At 49.8% G+C, this 17,353-nt stretch overlaps 8 protein-coding genes across 8 annotated transcripts; 5 read left to right on the top strand and 3 right to left on the bottom strand.

Annotated features, from left to right (window-relative positions):
• Positions 1-303: 303 nt before the first annotated feature.
• On the top strand, positions 304-1,483 carry CTAM01_10267 (uncharacterized protein; the record flags this gene model as incomplete). Its single annotated transcript, XM_060526283.1, has 2 exons — positions 304-875; positions 940-1,483. The coding sequence occupies 2 exons, from the start codon at positions 304-306 to the stop codon at positions 1,481-1,483; spliced, it is 1,116 nt and encodes a 371-aa protein (XP_060379056.1).
• A 1,119-nt stretch (positions 1,484-2,602) lies between these two features.
• On the top strand, positions 2,603-4,248 carry CTAM01_10266 (uncharacterized protein; the record flags this gene model as incomplete). The annotated part of the gene is made up of 3 exons (XM_060526282.1): positions 2,603-3,175; positions 3,244-3,772; positions 3,830-4,248. 3 exons carry the CDS (start codon positions 2,603-2,605, stop codon positions 4,246-4,248), a joined length of 1,521 nt encoding a protein of 506 aa, XP_060379055.1.
• Positions 4,249-5,050: 802 nt separating this feature from the next.
• On the bottom strand, positions 5,051-5,595 carry CTAM01_10265 (uncharacterized protein; the record flags this gene model as incomplete). The annotated part of the gene is made up of 2 exons (XM_060526281.1): positions 5,051-5,088; positions 5,172-5,595. 2 exons carry the CDS (start codon positions 5,593-5,595, stop codon positions 5,051-5,053), a joined length of 462 nt encoding a protein of 153 aa, XP_060379054.1.
• Positions 5,596-7,029: 1,434 nt separating this feature from the next.
• Positions 7,030-8,696, top strand: CTAM01_10264 (uncharacterized protein; the record flags this gene model as incomplete). Its single annotated transcript, XM_060526280.1, has 2 exons — positions 7,030-8,477; positions 8,534-8,696. 2 exons carry the CDS (start codon positions 7,030-7,032, stop codon positions 8,694-8,696), a joined length of 1,611 nt encoding a protein of 536 aa, XP_060379053.1.
• A 409-nt stretch (positions 8,697-9,105) lies between these two features.
• Positions 9,106-10,714, bottom strand: CTAM01_10263 (uncharacterized protein; the record flags this gene model as incomplete). Its single annotated transcript, XM_060526279.1, has 3 exons — positions 9,106-9,432; positions 9,487-9,597; positions 9,662-10,714. The coding sequence occupies 3 exons, from the start codon at positions 10,712-10,714 to the stop codon at positions 9,106-9,108; spliced, it is 1,491 nt and encodes a 496-aa protein (XP_060379052.1).
• Positions 10,715-11,671: 957 nt separating this feature from the next.
• CTAM01_10262 (uncharacterized protein) lies at positions 11,672-12,717 on the top strand (the record flags this gene model as incomplete). The annotated part of the gene is made up of 3 exons (XM_060526278.1): positions 11,672-11,909; positions 11,963-12,508; positions 12,563-12,717. The coding sequence occupies 3 exons, from the start codon at positions 11,672-11,674 to the stop codon at positions 12,715-12,717; spliced, it is 939 nt and encodes a 312-aa protein (XP_060379051.1).
• A 1,180-nt stretch (positions 12,718-13,897) lies between these two features.
• On the top strand, positions 13,898-14,464 carry CTAM01_10261 (metallo-beta-lactamase superfamily protein; the record flags this gene model as incomplete). Its single annotated transcript, XM_060526277.1, has 1 exon — positions 13,898-14,464. The coding sequence occupies one exon, from the start codon at positions 13,898-13,900 to the stop codon at positions 14,462-14,464; it is 567 nt and encodes a 188-aa protein (XP_060379050.1).
• Positions 14,465-15,658: 1,194 nt separating this feature from the next.
• Positions 15,659-17,173, bottom strand: CTAM01_10260 (aminotransferase class-V; the record flags this gene model as incomplete). The annotated part of the gene is made up of 1 exon (XM_060526276.1): positions 15,659-17,173. The coding sequence occupies one exon, from the start codon at positions 17,171-17,173 to the stop codon at positions 15,659-15,661; it is 1,515 nt and encodes a 504-aa protein (XP_060379049.1).
• Positions 17,174-17,353: the final 180 nt, after the last annotated feature.

The following is a 17,353-nucleotide window of genomic DNA, read 5'->3' as shown; positions in this document are numbered from 1 at the left end:
CTCCGTCGAAGGCAACGATGGAGCCTAGTATAGTGCTTCGCCAGGGTGTTTGCGCCTCTCATCGAGAAACCCTGCAGGCACTTGGGACTTGAGAGAAGGGCGGAAAGAGCTGATCTCACCAGAGGAGGCGTTCCATGAATATCTGCTCTTTGGGCAGCTTTTACAGACCTCTTCTCAGACCTACAAGCATCCCTTCTAGTCTTCAACTTCGCAATCCCATCATCTTTTTTACCGTGGACCACATTACCTCTACCACTTCATTCTCAACCATCTCCGTATTTTTCCTCTCAGTCGAGCTCCGCAATGGCGATACAGAAATTGAACAACGGCAACATGCCGCCAGCTACGCAAAAGGCGCTGAAAGTCCAAGGGGCAGGGAGTGTCGAACTGCAAGATGCCTGTCCTGTGCCTCAGCCAAAGATTGATGAGGTCTTGGTGAAGGTCGTCTGCATTGGCATCAACCCGTTTGACTGGAAATCACTGGATATGTCACCATCCCCAGGCTCAACTTGGGGCTGTGACTTTTCTGGGCAGGTCGTTTCTGTCGGGACAGAGTGCAAGAAGCACTTCAAGCCTGGTGATCGAGTTGCAGGCGCATCCCCGGGCAACAGCGCTGACGACCCTCACAACGGTGGATTTGCCGAGTATGTGAGCGTCCCAGAAGCTTTATTGTTCGATATCCCTTCTTCGATGGGCTTTGAAGAAGCTGCCACACTGGGGTGCGGTATGCTCACCATCGGTCTTTCTCTATACCACGTCATGAAACTCCCATTGCCGCACGCCAACAAAGCCTCTGGTGACGGCGAGCCTCAGTATGTACTTATTTACGGTGGCGGAACCGCGACGGGCACGTTGGCCATTCAAGCCGCGAAGCTGTGAGTATACTTAAGCAATTCATGAGATTGACACGGCCAAGTCAGAGGCTGACATAGACCGCAGTTCAGGCATGATCCCTATCACGACCTGCTCGCCACACAACTTTGAGCGGGTGAAGTTGCTCGGTGCCGCACAAGTATGGGACTACCATTCGCCTTCCTGCGCTTCCGACATACGCGCTTTCACGAACGACCGTCTGATGTACGTGCTTGACTGCATCACTGACAGCGGGAGCATGAAGATCTGCTACGGGGCCATCGGAAGCGAAGGTGGCCGATATGTGGGCCTCGACCAGTTTCCCATCCGTGGGCACACGCGTCGCAACGTGCGTCCTGACTGGATCATCTCCTGGACGGTTCTCGGCAAGCCGATCAACTGGAAAAAGCCATATCGACGCGATGCTAAGCCAAAGGACAAGGCATTCGGGGAGCTTTGGGGGCCGATCACTCAACGGGTGTTGGATGCGGGTGATATCACGACGCACCCAATCGAAGTGAGCGACGAGGGACTTGCAGGGGTTGCGAAAGGAGCCGAGAGGGTCAAGCTGGGGAAAGCAGGTGGAAAGAAGTTGGTGTACCGCGTAGCCACGCCCGTAGCAGTCGCATGATCGACAGAGGTGTGCCATCTTCTCGGGACCGGGAAACAAGAATCTTTACCGAGTTAGCTGTGGGTTTGTAGCAATTGAAAGACTTCCATAAGCACTATCAAGTGCCGATTGTTTCTCAGGTAATAAGACATGAAATGAAAGCGGTCTCCCTAGAATGGTGCCAACAAGCTTTGGATGACATCCTGGCTAGCATGGTACGAGGGGGTGTCGTGATGAGGAAAGGCGATGATGGGTTGTGGTGTGGATGTTGAGGCGTGTAGTTCAATTGAAGCGCGCCACTGTCTCCACTCACCCAACTCGAGCCGAGCAATTGCCGCGATCTACTCCACAGGGAGTCCTCCGAGCGGGATAATTCCATATGCAATTAGCAGTGTACGAAGTCCAAGCTGGGTTAAGCGCTTATCCGACTCCTTCGCCGAGACCTGCTGTTGATGTCTTCCACCTTTCCAGAGACTTTTCGTCTCGGCTAGTAGCCAAGGTTCCACGTCATCGGCGATCCATCCTGGTGTTTCCTTGGATACAGATCCTTCTCGTCAGGTATCTCCAAAGTTCTTCAGGTTAGGCCCACAAGACTGAGTCGCTGACGGTAGCTTCGCGCCGTGTCCTGAAGGACTGTACAGAGCATGCAGGCATTGCTTCATCCCTGAATAGGGCAGCCGATTCTTCTCTCCATCGTACCATCGTACTATCTTGCAATGAAGGCTATGTCTGATAGCCGAAATCATCCATGGCCAGAGCTTTCTAGTGTAAATCAAGGTGCCATGACAGCCGATTTACCATCCTTTGGGAATGCGACCCCTGTCCGTGAAGAGCCTAGGTCGCGTATTTACGTCCCCGAAGGTGACTTACAAGGTAGATCTAGATCAGCAAGTCCCTGGAATAGAAGCTCTCACACTCGACTTACACAATTAACTTTCATGCAGATACACCATTAACAGCCCTACTTCCACGCCCTGCGCTCCGATCGCAGAGTAAACTCGCACCTATTCACCCCGCACTCAATCTTGTTTGTCGACAACTCCAACATCTACCTTTGACTGCTTCACACAACCTCTGGTCCAATGTCCTTCACAGCTTTTGCAATTACAGTACCGCTACCACCATCCTCACTGGGTCAAGATGTTGCACCTATTCAACGTCTCGTTGACAGCCTTATACGCTTTTATTATTCTCTATTTTCTCAACAAGATATGGGACAATATCAATTACTCTCGAAAGACTAAGGCTTTCAAATGTGGCGAGATCAAGACCTACTCCCACTGGGACCCTGTTTGGGGCATGGACTTTGTGATGTCCATGAGCCGTGCTTTCAAGGAGCATAGATGGCTGTCCTGGATGGAGGAGACTTGGGCTGCTCAGGGTACAAAAACCTTCAAGGCGCGATTCCTCGGCATGCGCATGGTCTACTCTTCCGAAATGGAAAATATGAAGGCCATGAGCACTAGCCAGTGGGAAGAATTTGTACTTGAGCCCATACGAGTCGACAACGGCGTCGCAACTCCGTTCACTGGAAAGGGCGTAAGCACTTCGGATGGCCAGTTTTGGCACTACAGTCGGGGCGTTATCAAGCCATACTTTGAGAGACAAGCTTTTGCCAACGTTGCCAGACTTCAGCCATTCACTGACCGAATGCTGGATCTGATACCCACGAATGGGAACACTTTTGACTTCCAAGTCTTGATCAGAAGATGGGTTAGTCGTGCCTTCTCCAGCTTGCTTGAAAAACACCCAGCTCATCATGATTCTGTCTTCTTTTGCAGTTTTTAGACACCTCCACAGAGTTCCTTTTCGGCCGTAGTCGTGACAGTCTTCAAAATCCCGAAAGAGAAGACGTCATGCTCGCCATGGTCGACATTATGCGTGGCGCTCGCGTACGACTGACCATGGGGAAGTTCATGTTCCTTCACCGGGATCCAAACTGGTACGAGAGCATTCGTCTCGTGCACAAGTTCATGAACGAATACATCGACGAGGCCTTCGATGAACTCAAGCAGCGGAAAGAGTTCCCTGACAAGTTTGCCGACAAACCGGAACGCACGGATTTACTATGGGACATGGCGCACCAGATAGAGGACAAGATACTCCTACGAGATCAAATCACCGCCGTCTGGGTTCCCAGCAATGAGACGACTAGCATCCACATTTCCAACGCCATATTTGCTCTTGCTCGTCATTCTGAAGTCTGGAAGCGACTGCAGAGAGAGGTTAAGGATACGTTTGACGAAAGCGAGGAAATCACTTTTTCTAAACTCCGGGGGATGCAGTATATGAACTGGGTTATCAACGAAGGTTAGCAATCTGCTCCGAAGAGTTGTAGACCACATCTTACTAACGACGTCGCCGTAGTGCATCGAGTCATGCCCAACGGCATTCAGATGATTCGCGTTGCCGCTCATGATACCACCCTTCCACGGGGTGGTGGCCCGGACGGCAAACAGCCCATTTTTTGTGCCAAAGGCGATATTGTCCACAGCAATCGCTATCTCATGCACCTGGATCCTGACTATTGGGGCCCAGATGCGGCCGAGTTTCGCCCCGAGCGCTGGAAAAACGTCAGGCCATTGTGGCATTTCGTGCCCTTTGGCGGCGGGCCACGCATCTGTCCAGCTCATATCCTCGTAGCTACGGAGACCGCGTATGTTCTGACACGCTTTTGCCAGAGATTCAAAAACCTCGAAGCTAGAGATGATCGACCTTATGTTCCTGTTATGAGGGTTGGGCCAAGCAGCCTGCACGGCGTCAAGGTTGCAGTCACCCCGCGATAGATTTCAAGTTACGTGCTGGAACAAAAAGCAACTTGAAGCGATCTCGCGACTTCCAGATCAGTCGAAAATTTGATACATAGGCCCAGTTTCTACCAATACTAGATCTCGAATTCGCTCTATCTACCTCCTGCTTCCATGACAACATTTTCAGTGTAATCCATGACTTTCTGCATCCAACCATCATCGCACGTTAAAGTCTCCAGAACCTCATTGCGAGAAGATGTGCTCCCGTCTGCCAGCACCAGATAAAAGCCACTACACGGTCCATGACATAAAGCTTGATCATTAACATTGATCTTGGCACGCAAAATCATGTCACGGCTGGGATATCGCTCGCTGGTCGCGTTGAAAGCCTGTCTTTGCCCACACTCGTCTTCACTCATAGCAACCATTTGATAAAGGGGACCAACTACCGCCTCAACCATTCTGCCAAGGACACCTCCACTACCCAAGAGATTAGATAGGAAGCTCGTAGAAACCCAACCAGGATAGACGTGAAGGAACGAAATCCTAGGATGGGCCTTGGTGAGAAACATGAGAGCAAGGCTGTGAATAGTGGTGACTTGGTCAACAGCTCTTGGCGCGGTGTAATTCCCCTCCAGCCGAAGTCCCAAGTCGCCTCCTTCAGTGAAGAGTGGCTTTTCGTGCCCACCGGCCAAGACAGAGACAATGCGGGGTTCGTTGGCTCTCAAGAGGCTAGACATGAGTCCCTGGATCAATCGGATGCGGATGTAGTGGGACAGAGCGAAGCAAATGTCAAGGCGCTCTTCTGTATCTAGGTTCCCGATGGTCAGATAGACTCTTACGAACAGCCCGGGATGATGTTGCAGTACGAAGCCACTAGCCTCCCACAGAACAGGGAAGGGGCGTGAAGATGGAAATCAGGCAACAAAGCTGAAAATTGACATTCTGAATAAACTCACAATGTGGTCCCCCAAAGGCCAACGATCCTGGACTCATGTAAAGCAAGTCTACATGGGGCTCACGTCGTATGATGTTCTCACAGACGGCAATGACATTCCGGAGGAGCGCTATCTCGGTCTCAATGAAATGGATGCTGACTGAGGGGTTACTCCGTCGCAAGGCGGCGATGTGAAGGGCAAAACTGGCTTTCGATCGACCGATTACGTAGAAGCGCGGTGACACAAGACTGACGGTGAGAACTTTGAGGGTAGCGAGGCCAATGCCACTGGTGGCTCCGGCAAACACGGCTACGAACCCTGCTTTCCTTGCTGACAATGAGGCGTTATGTTCGAGGACGGAAAGTAACGAAGGCATTTCGTCAGAAACTACATGTAAGAATAAGGGGTTGGAAAGGATGCAGTTGGGGTGTATCGATGGGACCATCCACTGTCATGAAAGCTGGTTGTAGTATACCCAGAAACAAACTCACACTACGCTTGAAGCCATTCATTTATGTCGTCTAGATATGCATTTAAAACGATTACCATCCTTTCTAACGTAGATACTGTACATTAAAGTTCAGACGTAGTTCATGCCTAAATAGGCTGACATGAAACATGACCAGCCACAATGTCGGAACAGCCGCCGAGACATGCTTCGATCGTATCAGTCTTACCTCATTATAATATGTAGATTGTGTTCCACAAGTTTTCAACAGCTTTCCATTGAGACATGCATGTGCAAGGATTCTCATCCTTGGGTGAAGTTTGAACATTCACGCCAAGGATGAGACAAATCTCGTAAAACTCCAACAGTATTGGTCTATGAATTGCCGAAACTTGATGCCTTGCTCGGAAGCGCAGTACGCACAAACTTCCAACGGCAACTAGGCAATCAGGATGTGACCCCTGTGGGTGTGGTGTCGATCAGGGCTAGATGCATCTACACAGCGCCAGGGAGCAAACCCAAAGTCCCGTACGTGCGGATGAGACCATACTAGATGAACTAAAGATAAGGCTGCTGCTGGAACTTTAGTCTTCACTACCTGCATTTCCCCGCTCAGTCCCTTGTCAGACCACACATTCGGGTGGCTGTCAGGTTGACATATTGTCAGCTTGATTGGATGAGTACCGGATAGACACGTTGGGTCGTGCGAAATTCGTAAGCGCGAGCGGGACGGTGCGAAGGAGAAGCGTTGTGCACCCCACATGTCCGAAGGATTCAAGAGACCGCCCTGGAAGACCAGTCCAAATTGATGTAACAGGGGTAACCAATGCTTCCAGTTCTTCCCGAGTCTGTTTAGGGTAAGATCGAAAAGAATACCTGCTTTGGGAGAATTGCGTATTAGTGGACGTCGCAAAGGATTCACCGGCAATTTGAAGTAGACAAATGCTTTCTGGAATTAGCTATACCTTGTAGACATGCCAAGACACCCTGTGCTCCATCGCTTAAAGTAATGATTCGATATGTTGATCATCGGAAAATGCGGGTTATTCGTAGGCAGAAGCGTGCCATTTTCATGGGTTCAGTGCACGATATGTTTGCATTGCTATGATCACTCCCCTTGAAAACCAGGATCTGATGGTTGTGACCCGAGTCAGGATTCGTCATCAGATAGGTTCTTTCATGTGGATGAAGCAAACAACTGGCTTCACATTTGCATTTGGAAACCCAGCAGTCAGCAATTGCTTCTCGGACATGATCCTGTATTACGTATGTGTGTCTGATGGTGCTAGTAAAAGAATTTCAATCTCTGAAACTTGGACCATTGTCCATGCCATTATAGGAATTCTTCGATGACAATTGAAGCGCTGCAAAGACCGCATCAGACTGTATCACCAGAATTCATTTGTTCACCAGAATTCATTTGGAACCAAAATGTCTTCCCAAACCTACGTCAACCACACTCAAGTTACTCCTGGCGTAACTTGGGACCACATTACTACCAATTGGCAAGCTCTCACTGCAACATCGCAACTCACATTTACAGTCGCTGTCATTTGCACCGGAGCGTACATCATCTCCATCGTCAAAGAGCTCTACTTCTCGCCGTTATCTTCATTCCCTGGTCCGAAACTTTGCGCAGTCTCTCGGATTCCCCATCTCATTGCCACAGTTAGAGGACGCCAGCTTCCATGGCTGATTAAACTCCACAACCAATACGGCGGTGTCGTCCGTATCGCCCCCGACGCCCTCACTTTCACAGACGAGCGTGCTTGGTTCGACATCTGCGGCGCCACCAAAGCAGCCAAAGATGGCATGGCCAAAGACCCTCGTCTCGCAGCCCTCGTGGGAGGTGACCTTGTCAATCCCGACCCCGCGAAGCCACGATCTCAACAGACGCACAGTCTCATGCGCAAGGCAATGGTGCCGGCTCTAAAGCGCGATAACGTCAAGAAGATCGAGGGCATGATCAATGGCCACATCAACGAGTACCTTTCCTTTATGGAGTCCGCCAATGGTGCCGCTATCGACATGCGCGACATGAACAGCTTTATGATTTGCGACCTCATAGCGGATTTGTTTCTCGGCGAGTCTCTCCGTCTCTTCTCAGACCCAAAGTTCGTACCTTGGGTGCATTCTTTCGACCGGTTTGCCAAGGGTGTCACAATCCTAGCCGTCTTGAACCGGTTCCCGTTTCTTCACAAGATTCTACTTTTTGCCGTTCACAAATGGGGAAGCGGCGAGCGTGAATCTTTCATGGCTCCAATCTTTGAACGCTTTGATCGCCGTGTCGCCCTATCAACAGCGAGGCATGACATGCTACAGATGGTCTTGGATGGAGAGTCCGAAACCGGCGGACGACAAGGAACGATGCCCCTAGAACTGCTGAGGGAATTTGCTCCATTCCTGATGCTTGGTGGTTGCGAGGCCATGCCGACTGTACTCACGGGATTCGTCTATTTTGTCTCGCGTGCGGAAAACCGCGCTATCAAGGAGTGCTTGCTTGAGGAGGTCAGAACTGTGTTCAAAACCGAGGCGGATATCACCATGGACAGACTCAGCAGTTCTCAAAAGGATCTGCCTTACCTAGAGGCGTGTCTGCAAGAGTCAATTCGGTGCTACTCGCCAGCGGCAACTGGCACAGATCGCTGCGTTCCTTTATCGGGAGCTCAGATTGCGGGCAAGTTTGTACCTGGGAATACTGTTGTCATGATGCTGCATCAGGTCACCTACTCAGTGGAGCGCAACTTTGCCAGACCTGAGGAATTCGTTCCTGATCGATGGCTCCCGGATGATCGAGGACGACCAAAAGACTGTCTAGGCGATAAGAAAGGAAGCGTGCACCCCTTCTCAGTTGGACCCCAGTCGTGCTTCGGCCAAGAGTTAGTCTTACCGCCCCCGTTGCAAGGTCTGGTTGGATTATACTGACACTCTATAGGTTGAGCTTTTATGTTCTACGCATGACCCTGTGTAAACTGCTGTTCAACTATGACGTAGCCTTGGACGCTGCGTCTGAGAATTGGCTGGATCGCCAACTGACTTATAGCACACGGTCGAAGCCGCCTCTAATGGCAGTCATCAAACGGGCCAAGACGCATTAAGAAGCGAGTTCAATATTGTGATCCTGGTTCCATGCCAATTTATTTCCAGAATACATGTAGTGCCAACGTTGAAATTGATGGGGTCTTCGAGTCATCCATAGCAATCGAATAGCTTTGCCACATCACAGCATGAACCAAGCTTGAGTAGAATGCCATGACCTCACTGAGTCTTGAATTGTAAAGGCCCCAAAGGTACACAAGATGTGATCAACACATTATCGGTATGCGTTCAGTTAATCTGCAGGGCTTTTCCATCCTTTTTATAGGGAATTAGCTATTGCATTTGTAGTATAGCAATGCGTTGACAACTCTGTAACTGGATGGTTAGGGATACCGAAAAACTTTATCACGGACTTTGAATTACTACGGTATCTTGTAAGCGAACTTCCGAGTGTTTCCTTCCGTTCAATTACAATTGCTCGAAGACGCGAGCCCTTATCCCTTCCGAATCTAGCGGAGGCATTCCGACAAAGAAATCATGCGCAAGCTCAACGTCACGCCGTGTAGTCTGATAAAGTTCGAAGTCAAACCTAGAGAATACCGTGGCAACAGTGAGATACAGCTCGGCATAGGCAAGGTTCACACCAATACATTGCCGGCTGCCTCGCGCAAAAGGCACGAAATTGCGCATGAGCCTCGTTTTATCATCGATCCAACGTTGGGGGTTGAATTGGTCTGCGTTGTTCCAGTGCGCTTTGTTCGTATGAAGAAGGTATGAGGAAGAGCTCATAACGGTCTACGAAGATTGGTAAGTATAAGACCGAGTAAGTTTGGACTGTGTTGTACTTACACCTCGCGGTAGCCTGTAGCCAGAGTACATTAGGTCTTCGGTAGGAGCATACCGCGGAAGACGACCCGGTACTCCATAAGACAGTCTTATGCCCTCTTGTATGACACCAGTCTGGGCTTTCATGTTAGCGAAGAAGCGACTTAAATACTCGCTATTATGGAACATGACAACTGACCAGATATGGGAGAGGCTCCAATTTTGCCACAGTGAAAGGTGGGCTCACAGACTTGAGCTCAGCTCGGAGGGCCTTAAGCATAGCCGGGTTCTCCGTGAGATAATAGCTCAAGACCGTCAAGGCCGCGGCAGTGGTTTCCGTGCCGGCACCTAAAAAGATCGCCGCTTCGGCTTTAAAGCGCTCGAGAGTCTTGTCAGACTCCGGCAGTTGTTTGCTGTCTCTCATCTCATGGAAAACTGTTCGTATCATATCGGGCTTGTCTTTGGCAAGGACCTCCGTGATCTGCCCAGAGATCTTCTTGTCATAGTCTGCAAGAGGCTGAAGCTTAGGATCGATCTTTGCTAGGACACTGATGGGAATTTTCTGGATCAAGTCGAAGAGCCAAGGAAACATGCGGCCAATGGGGTGACCTTGCGGCATCTCATGGAAAAAGTCAAGAAACTCTTTGCCGAACTTGTCTTGTTTGAGGTTGTCCATGCTCTCGCCGAAACAGTACTGGCCGATGACGTCCATGGTGAGGCCACTATAGAGCTCTTTGAAGTCCATGACCGCCCCAGAATCAGCAAGGCCACTCATTCGACCAGCCAATTGATTGATAGTCTGAACGATGAGAGGTTCCAGAGCACGGATTGACTGCTTAGAGAATGATCCAGACAGCGCTGATCTGCGAATCCGATGTCTTTCGGCGCTATAGGTGTCAAACATGCTCTCATCCTGGGTGGCCATGAACCGAATCTTATTCCGAGGTCGATGTGGTCCACTGGCGTAGATCTCGTCGTAAAATATGATGTCGTTGATATGAACTTCGCGAGGGTTGATCCTGACTATGGGACCATACTTGGCATGCAAGTCCTGGATTTTCCACAGAAAGCGCCCACGACAGATGGCATCGTAGTAGAATTCGTACAAAAATGTTATTGCGGCAAGTTTCGGGCCGGGGATGTTTCTCAGCGGTGAAAAAAATAAGCGGTAGGCCACCACAATGATAGAATAGTGCAGTAGAAGTAACACCAAAGCTTTGGATGTGCTCAGTGAATCCCAAGTGAAGTCCATCATGGAAGCTGTTCACCGCAGAGTGCAAAAAGTGTTTTGGGGCACCAAAAATGCTCAGAATGACTGGAAACTCAAGGATAATGCCACCGCAACTCAGATTCATGAAAGAATACGGCCGCTAAACCAAGGAATCAAGAATAGATTCTACAAGGCAATGAGTCGGGCCAGCGGTCGCCGAGCTTAAGCTTTCGGCGTAATATTCGCCTTGATTCAGTCATAGACGTTCCATGACCTAATTCGCACGGAAGACTAGGGAGCAATGTCTGAGAAAATATCGTCAGATGATTGCATGAGAGATGATACCCATGGATACAAAGGGTGACTGTCATCAAAAGTTCCCGCACCACTCCTTACGAAGCCCCCATGAGGAAGACCAATATTGGGAGGGGTGTGTCGTACTATCTACAGACTGGGATATTCCATCCTTCATGCCGAGCGGCAAAGGATGGCCTGCAAGTGACTAGTTAGATCCTTCGGGACCGGGGAATAAGAGAGGGGTGGTGGCGGGGGTTGATGAGAGCTATCCCATTGACGGGGCGAAGTGTCAAGGGGTATCTCCAAAGTCCCTCAACGTCATTTATGCAACTATCCGTAAGTTCACACCAGCATAATTCCACTTCGACATCGTTACGCCCTAATGTCTCACCTTGGCGAATCCTCCGTGGCTTACCGGAACGTTGCCTGCTGCCTGATGTTTACTAGACTTGGCAAGAAATGGAATAGGGACTTGAGGATTAGCCTGTCTGAGATACAAACTCTTAGAGCTTTTGTAATCGCCAAGATTAGACAACGGGACATGACGAAATAAACATGATTGAAATAAACATAATTAAGTAATGGCCTCAATACATCACAGAAAAGATTGTGAGTTCATCTTCCAGCTGCGCACCACATTCTCACTTCCTCTTTACAACTCGTTTTGAAAACCCAAGTTCATTCTAAGCTTCGTCGACCAACATGGCTACTACAAACACCGCTGCCCCTCCGCAAGCCGAGCTTGATGCCGGCATCGCCAACGGCACTGGCATGGACGAACTCATGGCAGATGCTAAAAAACGTGGCCTGGAAGAAGAAATCTCCCGCTTGACTGATAACCACCTCGTCTACACAGATGCTGCCGGTGGAAAGCTGTCCTTCATTCCAATCGATTGGAAGAAGCCCGGTCTCAGGGTCTTGGACTCCGCAACGGCAGATGGTATGAGTTTTTCCACATGCAGCTGTGCATGTTATGGCTGACCATCGGATTAGGCATCTGGCTGCAGGACCTTCGGAAGCAAGCGGGACCTGCCGCTGAACAGCAAACCTTCATTGGCACTGACCTAGTTGAAGCACTTTTCCCCAATCCTCGACCCGATGGCATCGAGTTCTATAAACAGTCTATCACCGAGGCCTGGCCTGTCGAGTGGCAAGAATCATTTGATGTTGTCCACCAGCGCCAGGTGCTGGGCTTTTGCGGCAACTTCGCTCTCGAGCAGGCTGTTGCCAATCTCTGCGCGTTGGCTAAGCCGGGGGGTTGGGTTGAGCTTGTCGAGCTTGACTGTGACCAGAGTCTGTTGGGCGAAGGCACAGTCGCTCGCGAGTTCTTCCATCTGCTGGAGCAGATTTGGATCATCAAGAAGATGGGCGGGAACTTTGGTCCCAATTTGAAGGACTGGATGGAAGCGGCCGGTCTCGAGAACGTTCAGGTCGATGTCTTGGCATGTAAGGTTGGTGCTAAGGCGAAGCCTGAGCTCAAAGAAGCTAGCATCAATGGCGCTGCTGGCGCTGGTCCTATGATCGTGGCTATGGCCCGGAGTAAGTTCCCAATCGCACGCCCGTTTTCTTTGCTTAGGCTAACGTCAGGCTCAGCCCTGCCAGAGCTTCAGGGGTTCTCGCCCGAACAACTCGACACGCTCGATGCCAGAGTTCGTCAGGAGCTGTCAGAGAAGGGTTGTGAGTTCCAAAGCTTTGCTGTTAGAGGAAGGGTGCCTGCCGGAGGATTGAAGCCCAAGTCCAAGGACTAGAGCAGATTCTTTAGCGTAGCTCGACGGATACCAATGATGAAGAAGCTGCAGCTTTACTTAGCCGCGTCAAGTAATGTACATTTCGCTCTGTTATCGCGAATTGTGAACTATGTATAGGCTACTTAAGTACCTACTGGTTCAATCTCATGGAATAAACAACATAAAATCGAAGTTACCCACGTAGCTTCTATCTTCTTTATAACATGGAGCAGATTTGCGCCCCAAGAAGCCTCGTATAGCAAATCAGTATTGAAACTCGTAACGACGGAAAATGTTATAACTAATCGAGCTGCGTCCTATATAGTATTCAGCTAGCTCTTCCTCAGGGACTGATATAAAGGGCTATTCGAGTATTGAATAACGCCTGCTGCTTACTTCAAATGCGTCACGAGAAACTAGTCAAGAGATCAGCCAACCCAAGCGAGACCCGAGACTCCACAAGATCAAACTGCTAGTAATACACCAGTCAATACTTTTACTTCCGCGTCTGTCTATGGACTATGTTCAATACCTTTATTTTTCTGCGAAATTCGGCAATGATTAGATGGAAACTCGGGCTATCCTTGCACTACTTGTGGAACAAGAGGCGCCTTCGTTCTCCCTTAAACCCCGTGCGCGTTACGCGATTCGAGTAGCTATCGCTTCTTCCACCTTTCAGTCCTTCTCATTCGCATAAGGGGCGTGCTCTCCAAGCGACATTCTTCACACGCACTGCTTGATGGAAGCGTCCCTGTCGTGGGTTTCCGTCGGCGACCGGGAGATCTTGGCCAAGCATTTACGACGGGGTTGAAAAGGGCAGGCTTTCACAAGACGAAAGCCGGGCATCGGATGAGCCTGGAGCCGTACTGGCGCGTCCGTCTGCGATGCCTAAACACATGATGCTCTGTAAATCACCAGAAGTCGGACGTCGGTGGCTAGGACCTCCGATCACGGAAAACGGCGTTCGTCAATCGCCGTGCTGCTAGAGCGTCTAAGGCGATTGGTCCATGACACATTGAATGTCTTCATCGTGCCCAGGGGTACAAAGTACGTGGCTGCATTCAGACGCCCAAAGTCAATATCCCGCGGACTCAAATAAATACTATCCATCGACATCAACACCATTCAGTCTCTTTTCCGTATGAACCAAGTCCTGTGAACTCGTCTGCACTTCTTCATACCTTTCCATCGCAACTTCAAAATGGCCATCAGCATCAAGATTCTCCAGACAGGGTCGATAAGAATCCGCCCCTCCCACCGTCATCAGCCTGCCAATAAAGCTGTACTCCTGCGCCGCCTGTCAGTCTTGCTGGACACATCCTGGACAGATCCGTTGCCTATTAACACGTACTTGATCGATCATCCAGAGGGGCCCATTCTGTTCGACTCCGGCGAGTCGCCACACAGTATGGAGCCCGGTTATTTCCCGCTCTGGATGCCCTTCTTCCATCTTGCCGTCGATATCGATGTAGGAAAAGATGAGGGCATTGGCTCCCGACTCGAGCAAGAGAACCTTACTCCAGGTGACCTTAAGGCAGTCGTTTTATCCCATCTTCATCATGATCATGGTGACGGGCTGCCCGACCTCGTCGGAGCACCGGTCTGGATCACCGAAGAACATTGGCAGGCGTACAAGACGCCATTTCATGCTACAATGGAAGGAGCCGTTCCGAACCAATGGCCAGCATCTTTCAAACCTTCCATGCTTCAACCAACCGGTGGCCCCATTGGTCCGTGGAACCAGAGCTATCCCATCACTGAAGATTGAAAGATCGTGGCTGTCGACACACCCGGCCATGTGCCAGGACATCTTTCGGTCATTGTTCGTGCTGATGATGTTTCGTATCTCCTACTTGGGGATGCTACATATGATCAGGACCTACTCGATCAGGAGCTTACGGATGGTGTCAACAGCAATCCGGCGCTAGCAGTCGATTCTCTCAGGAAAATCAAAGAGTTCGCTAGGAGCGAAAACGTTGTGCTGCTCCCTGCTCACGACCCGCAAGCAGCTCACCGCCTGACGGAGAAGGTCATTTACAGACCTAATGCGGTCGAGAGCCCACTGAATCAAGGTTCTCTGTACACAACCCCCGGGCTGTTGCTGGTGCTTTTCGGGACTGTTGTATTTTTATGGCTGAGATTGAGACGAGGGCATTAGTGACAAGTTGCCTACGAAGTTCAGCGTCCCCGATTTCAAATCCCTGCCTACTTTAAACTCCTCGGGCTTCCCTTTCCATCTCCAACGACGTTGTACGCTGTCAGGTCGCGAGGCGTTTGCATTTTCTTTTCTTAGTAGTGTATTACCTAAACAGTAACCTATATCCTTTCTCGTTGCTAAATATAAAAGTCAGCGGGAGGGGCGAACCTAGGTGTAGTGAGGGTTTAACGAGGTCCTTACCTTATCTTTTCTCAGAACAACATTATAGCCCAACTTTCTATTAATTTTCCGATATCTAAGAGAATTGATCTTCCCTTATCTATCTCTAGTATATATTTTATCAATATTCGTTTTTATGTTATTATCGTTTATATTAATAGCCTCTTAAGACGGAATTAAATATCATAATTCTTTTTAGTATTATTATAAATATTACTCTCTTCATTTTCAATATAATCTTAAAAATATAAAACTAAAATTTAATAAAAAAAAATACTTGTTTAATAAATTATTATATACTTTTTAAAGTCTCACTAAATTAAATATTTCTTTACCCTTTATAAAGATATATTCATAAATTGAATATAGTTATCTAAATGATAATTAAGGAATTCTATTTTAGTAACAAAGCTCTTACGTTTTTAGTATATTCTGATTTATAATTCGTAGCTGTTGCTTATACTAATAACGGCTACTTCTAAATAAGCCCCAGAATAAGGTAGATACACTCGGGCAGTGTATTTTAATGCGAACAAGTGAGTTTGTTATTCAACAAAGGGTGGTTTATTGAGGCAATAATCATGTTCAACAGTGTTCGTGTGGCGGAAGGCCATTAGCTGTTGTCAGCCTGTCGGTGTATCTCCTTTTTACAAAGTCCAGCAAGCGATCCACGTCCTTTGTCGTCGTCATGAACCCAAACGAGATCCGTACGGCACCCACAGGTGCCAAAAGCCTGACGAAGTCGTCCAGAGAGTCACTCTGGATGTCTTTGAGCGGTAACAAAGCCCTCTTGTCCAGACCAAAGGCAGCTTCTCCAGCACCAGGGTTACAAAAGCAGCCCGTTCGTAGTGATATGTTTTCGACAGAGGCTTCCTTAGCAACCAGTCTCTCGTCGACGACCCTTCCGCCAATATCCAAAAAGTTGAAGCAAATCGTTCCACCTCTCAGCTTCATATCCGTCGGGCCGTATATCCTGACCATGGGCGACCCGTCACTGTGTTCGAGATTCCGTAAACGATCGAGGCACCAGCCGGTGAGGCACCTGACCCTGGTGTCGATCAACGGCATGCCAATGCCTTCCAACCAGTCCAGCCCAACAGTAACATCCGGTATTGACAAGAAGTTGACCGTTCCGTCCTCAAAGGCAGCCTCATCCGGCGCCATGACGTGCCAGGGAATTCCAACCGATGCCGCTGTGATGGTTCCACCTGAAAACCAAGGTCGTGAGGTGGCAAGCTTCGCCAGAGCATCGCGTCGCACAATCAGACAGCCAACGCCGGTCGGGTAGCCAAATAGCTTGTACCAGCTCGAGATGACAAACTCCGGTTGGACGCCGGATCCTGCGGACAAATCGAGTCTGGAGGTCGGCAGGTACGCCGCCGCATCGAGGAGCACGTCATACCCCTGCTTCTGCGCGACGCTGATCCATGACAGTGGATGACGGACGCCGCTGAAATTAATTTGGGCAGGGTACGCAAATAGACCTCTCTTTTTGGATTTGGTGTTGACCGCGTCGTCGTTGGTGGTTCGTGGGGTCAGAGCTAGTTTCGCAGCTGCAGCTGCAGCTGAGCCGAATAAGCCACCTCTGCGAAGGTTTAGTGCTGACATGAGGTCAGACGGGTCTATCCTCAGCTCCGGGGCGCGGACTGGAACGTAAGTGGTTCGTGTGTGTTTTCGGCGTGCAAATTCTCGGAGGCCGTTGACGGAGTTGTGGTTGTCGGACGTGAGAACCAGTCTGGTCCGTCTCGTGAAGGGGTATGATTCCGCAACGAGCCGCGCGGCGCCTGTTGCGTTTGGAGTGAAAATTGCAGTGTACTCTTCCTGGGAGGCATTGAGGTAGGATAGGACGCGGGCTCGTGCCTGCTCGACGAGGTGAGTAGCGGATTGACTCGTCGGATTGATAGAGTGCGGGTTGCCGCAAAGAGTTTGCTGGAGTCGAGTCTCGTGGGCTCGGATCTGGGATCGGGCGGCGAGTCCTGCGCCTGTGAAGTCGAGGTAGACGTGGTCCTGCTCGTCGAGGTAGCCATACTCAGTAGCGCGCAGATCATCAAGCCGCGAAGTCGATACATACTCGGGGTGGCTGTCGAGAATGTTCTCCATGCTGGCCACCTCCAATATCCCAATATCGGAATGTTGGTTTTGGGGTGAAGTCCAGTCTCGATTGGGTTGGGTAAGTGGTTACAATACAAGGGGGAAAGAGGAATTGGCTTAGTAGGTAGTAAGAGGAATAAGTGCGGTAGGGCTTGTCTGTCCGGAGATGTTTGAGAATACTCCAGGTAC

This window comes from Colletotrichum tamarilloi, assembly GCF_030869305.1.
Source record: "Colletotrichum tamarilloi strain Tom-12 chromosome Unknown Scaffold_46.1, whole genome shotgun sequence".
Classification (NCBI taxonomy): domain Eukaryota; kingdom Fungi; phylum Ascomycota; class Sordariomycetes; order Glomerellales; family Glomerellaceae; genus Colletotrichum; species Colletotrichum tamarilloi.
The sequence above is the reverse complement of the archived record's forward strand: the minus strand, read 5'-3'. Positions and strand labels throughout refer to the sequence as shown.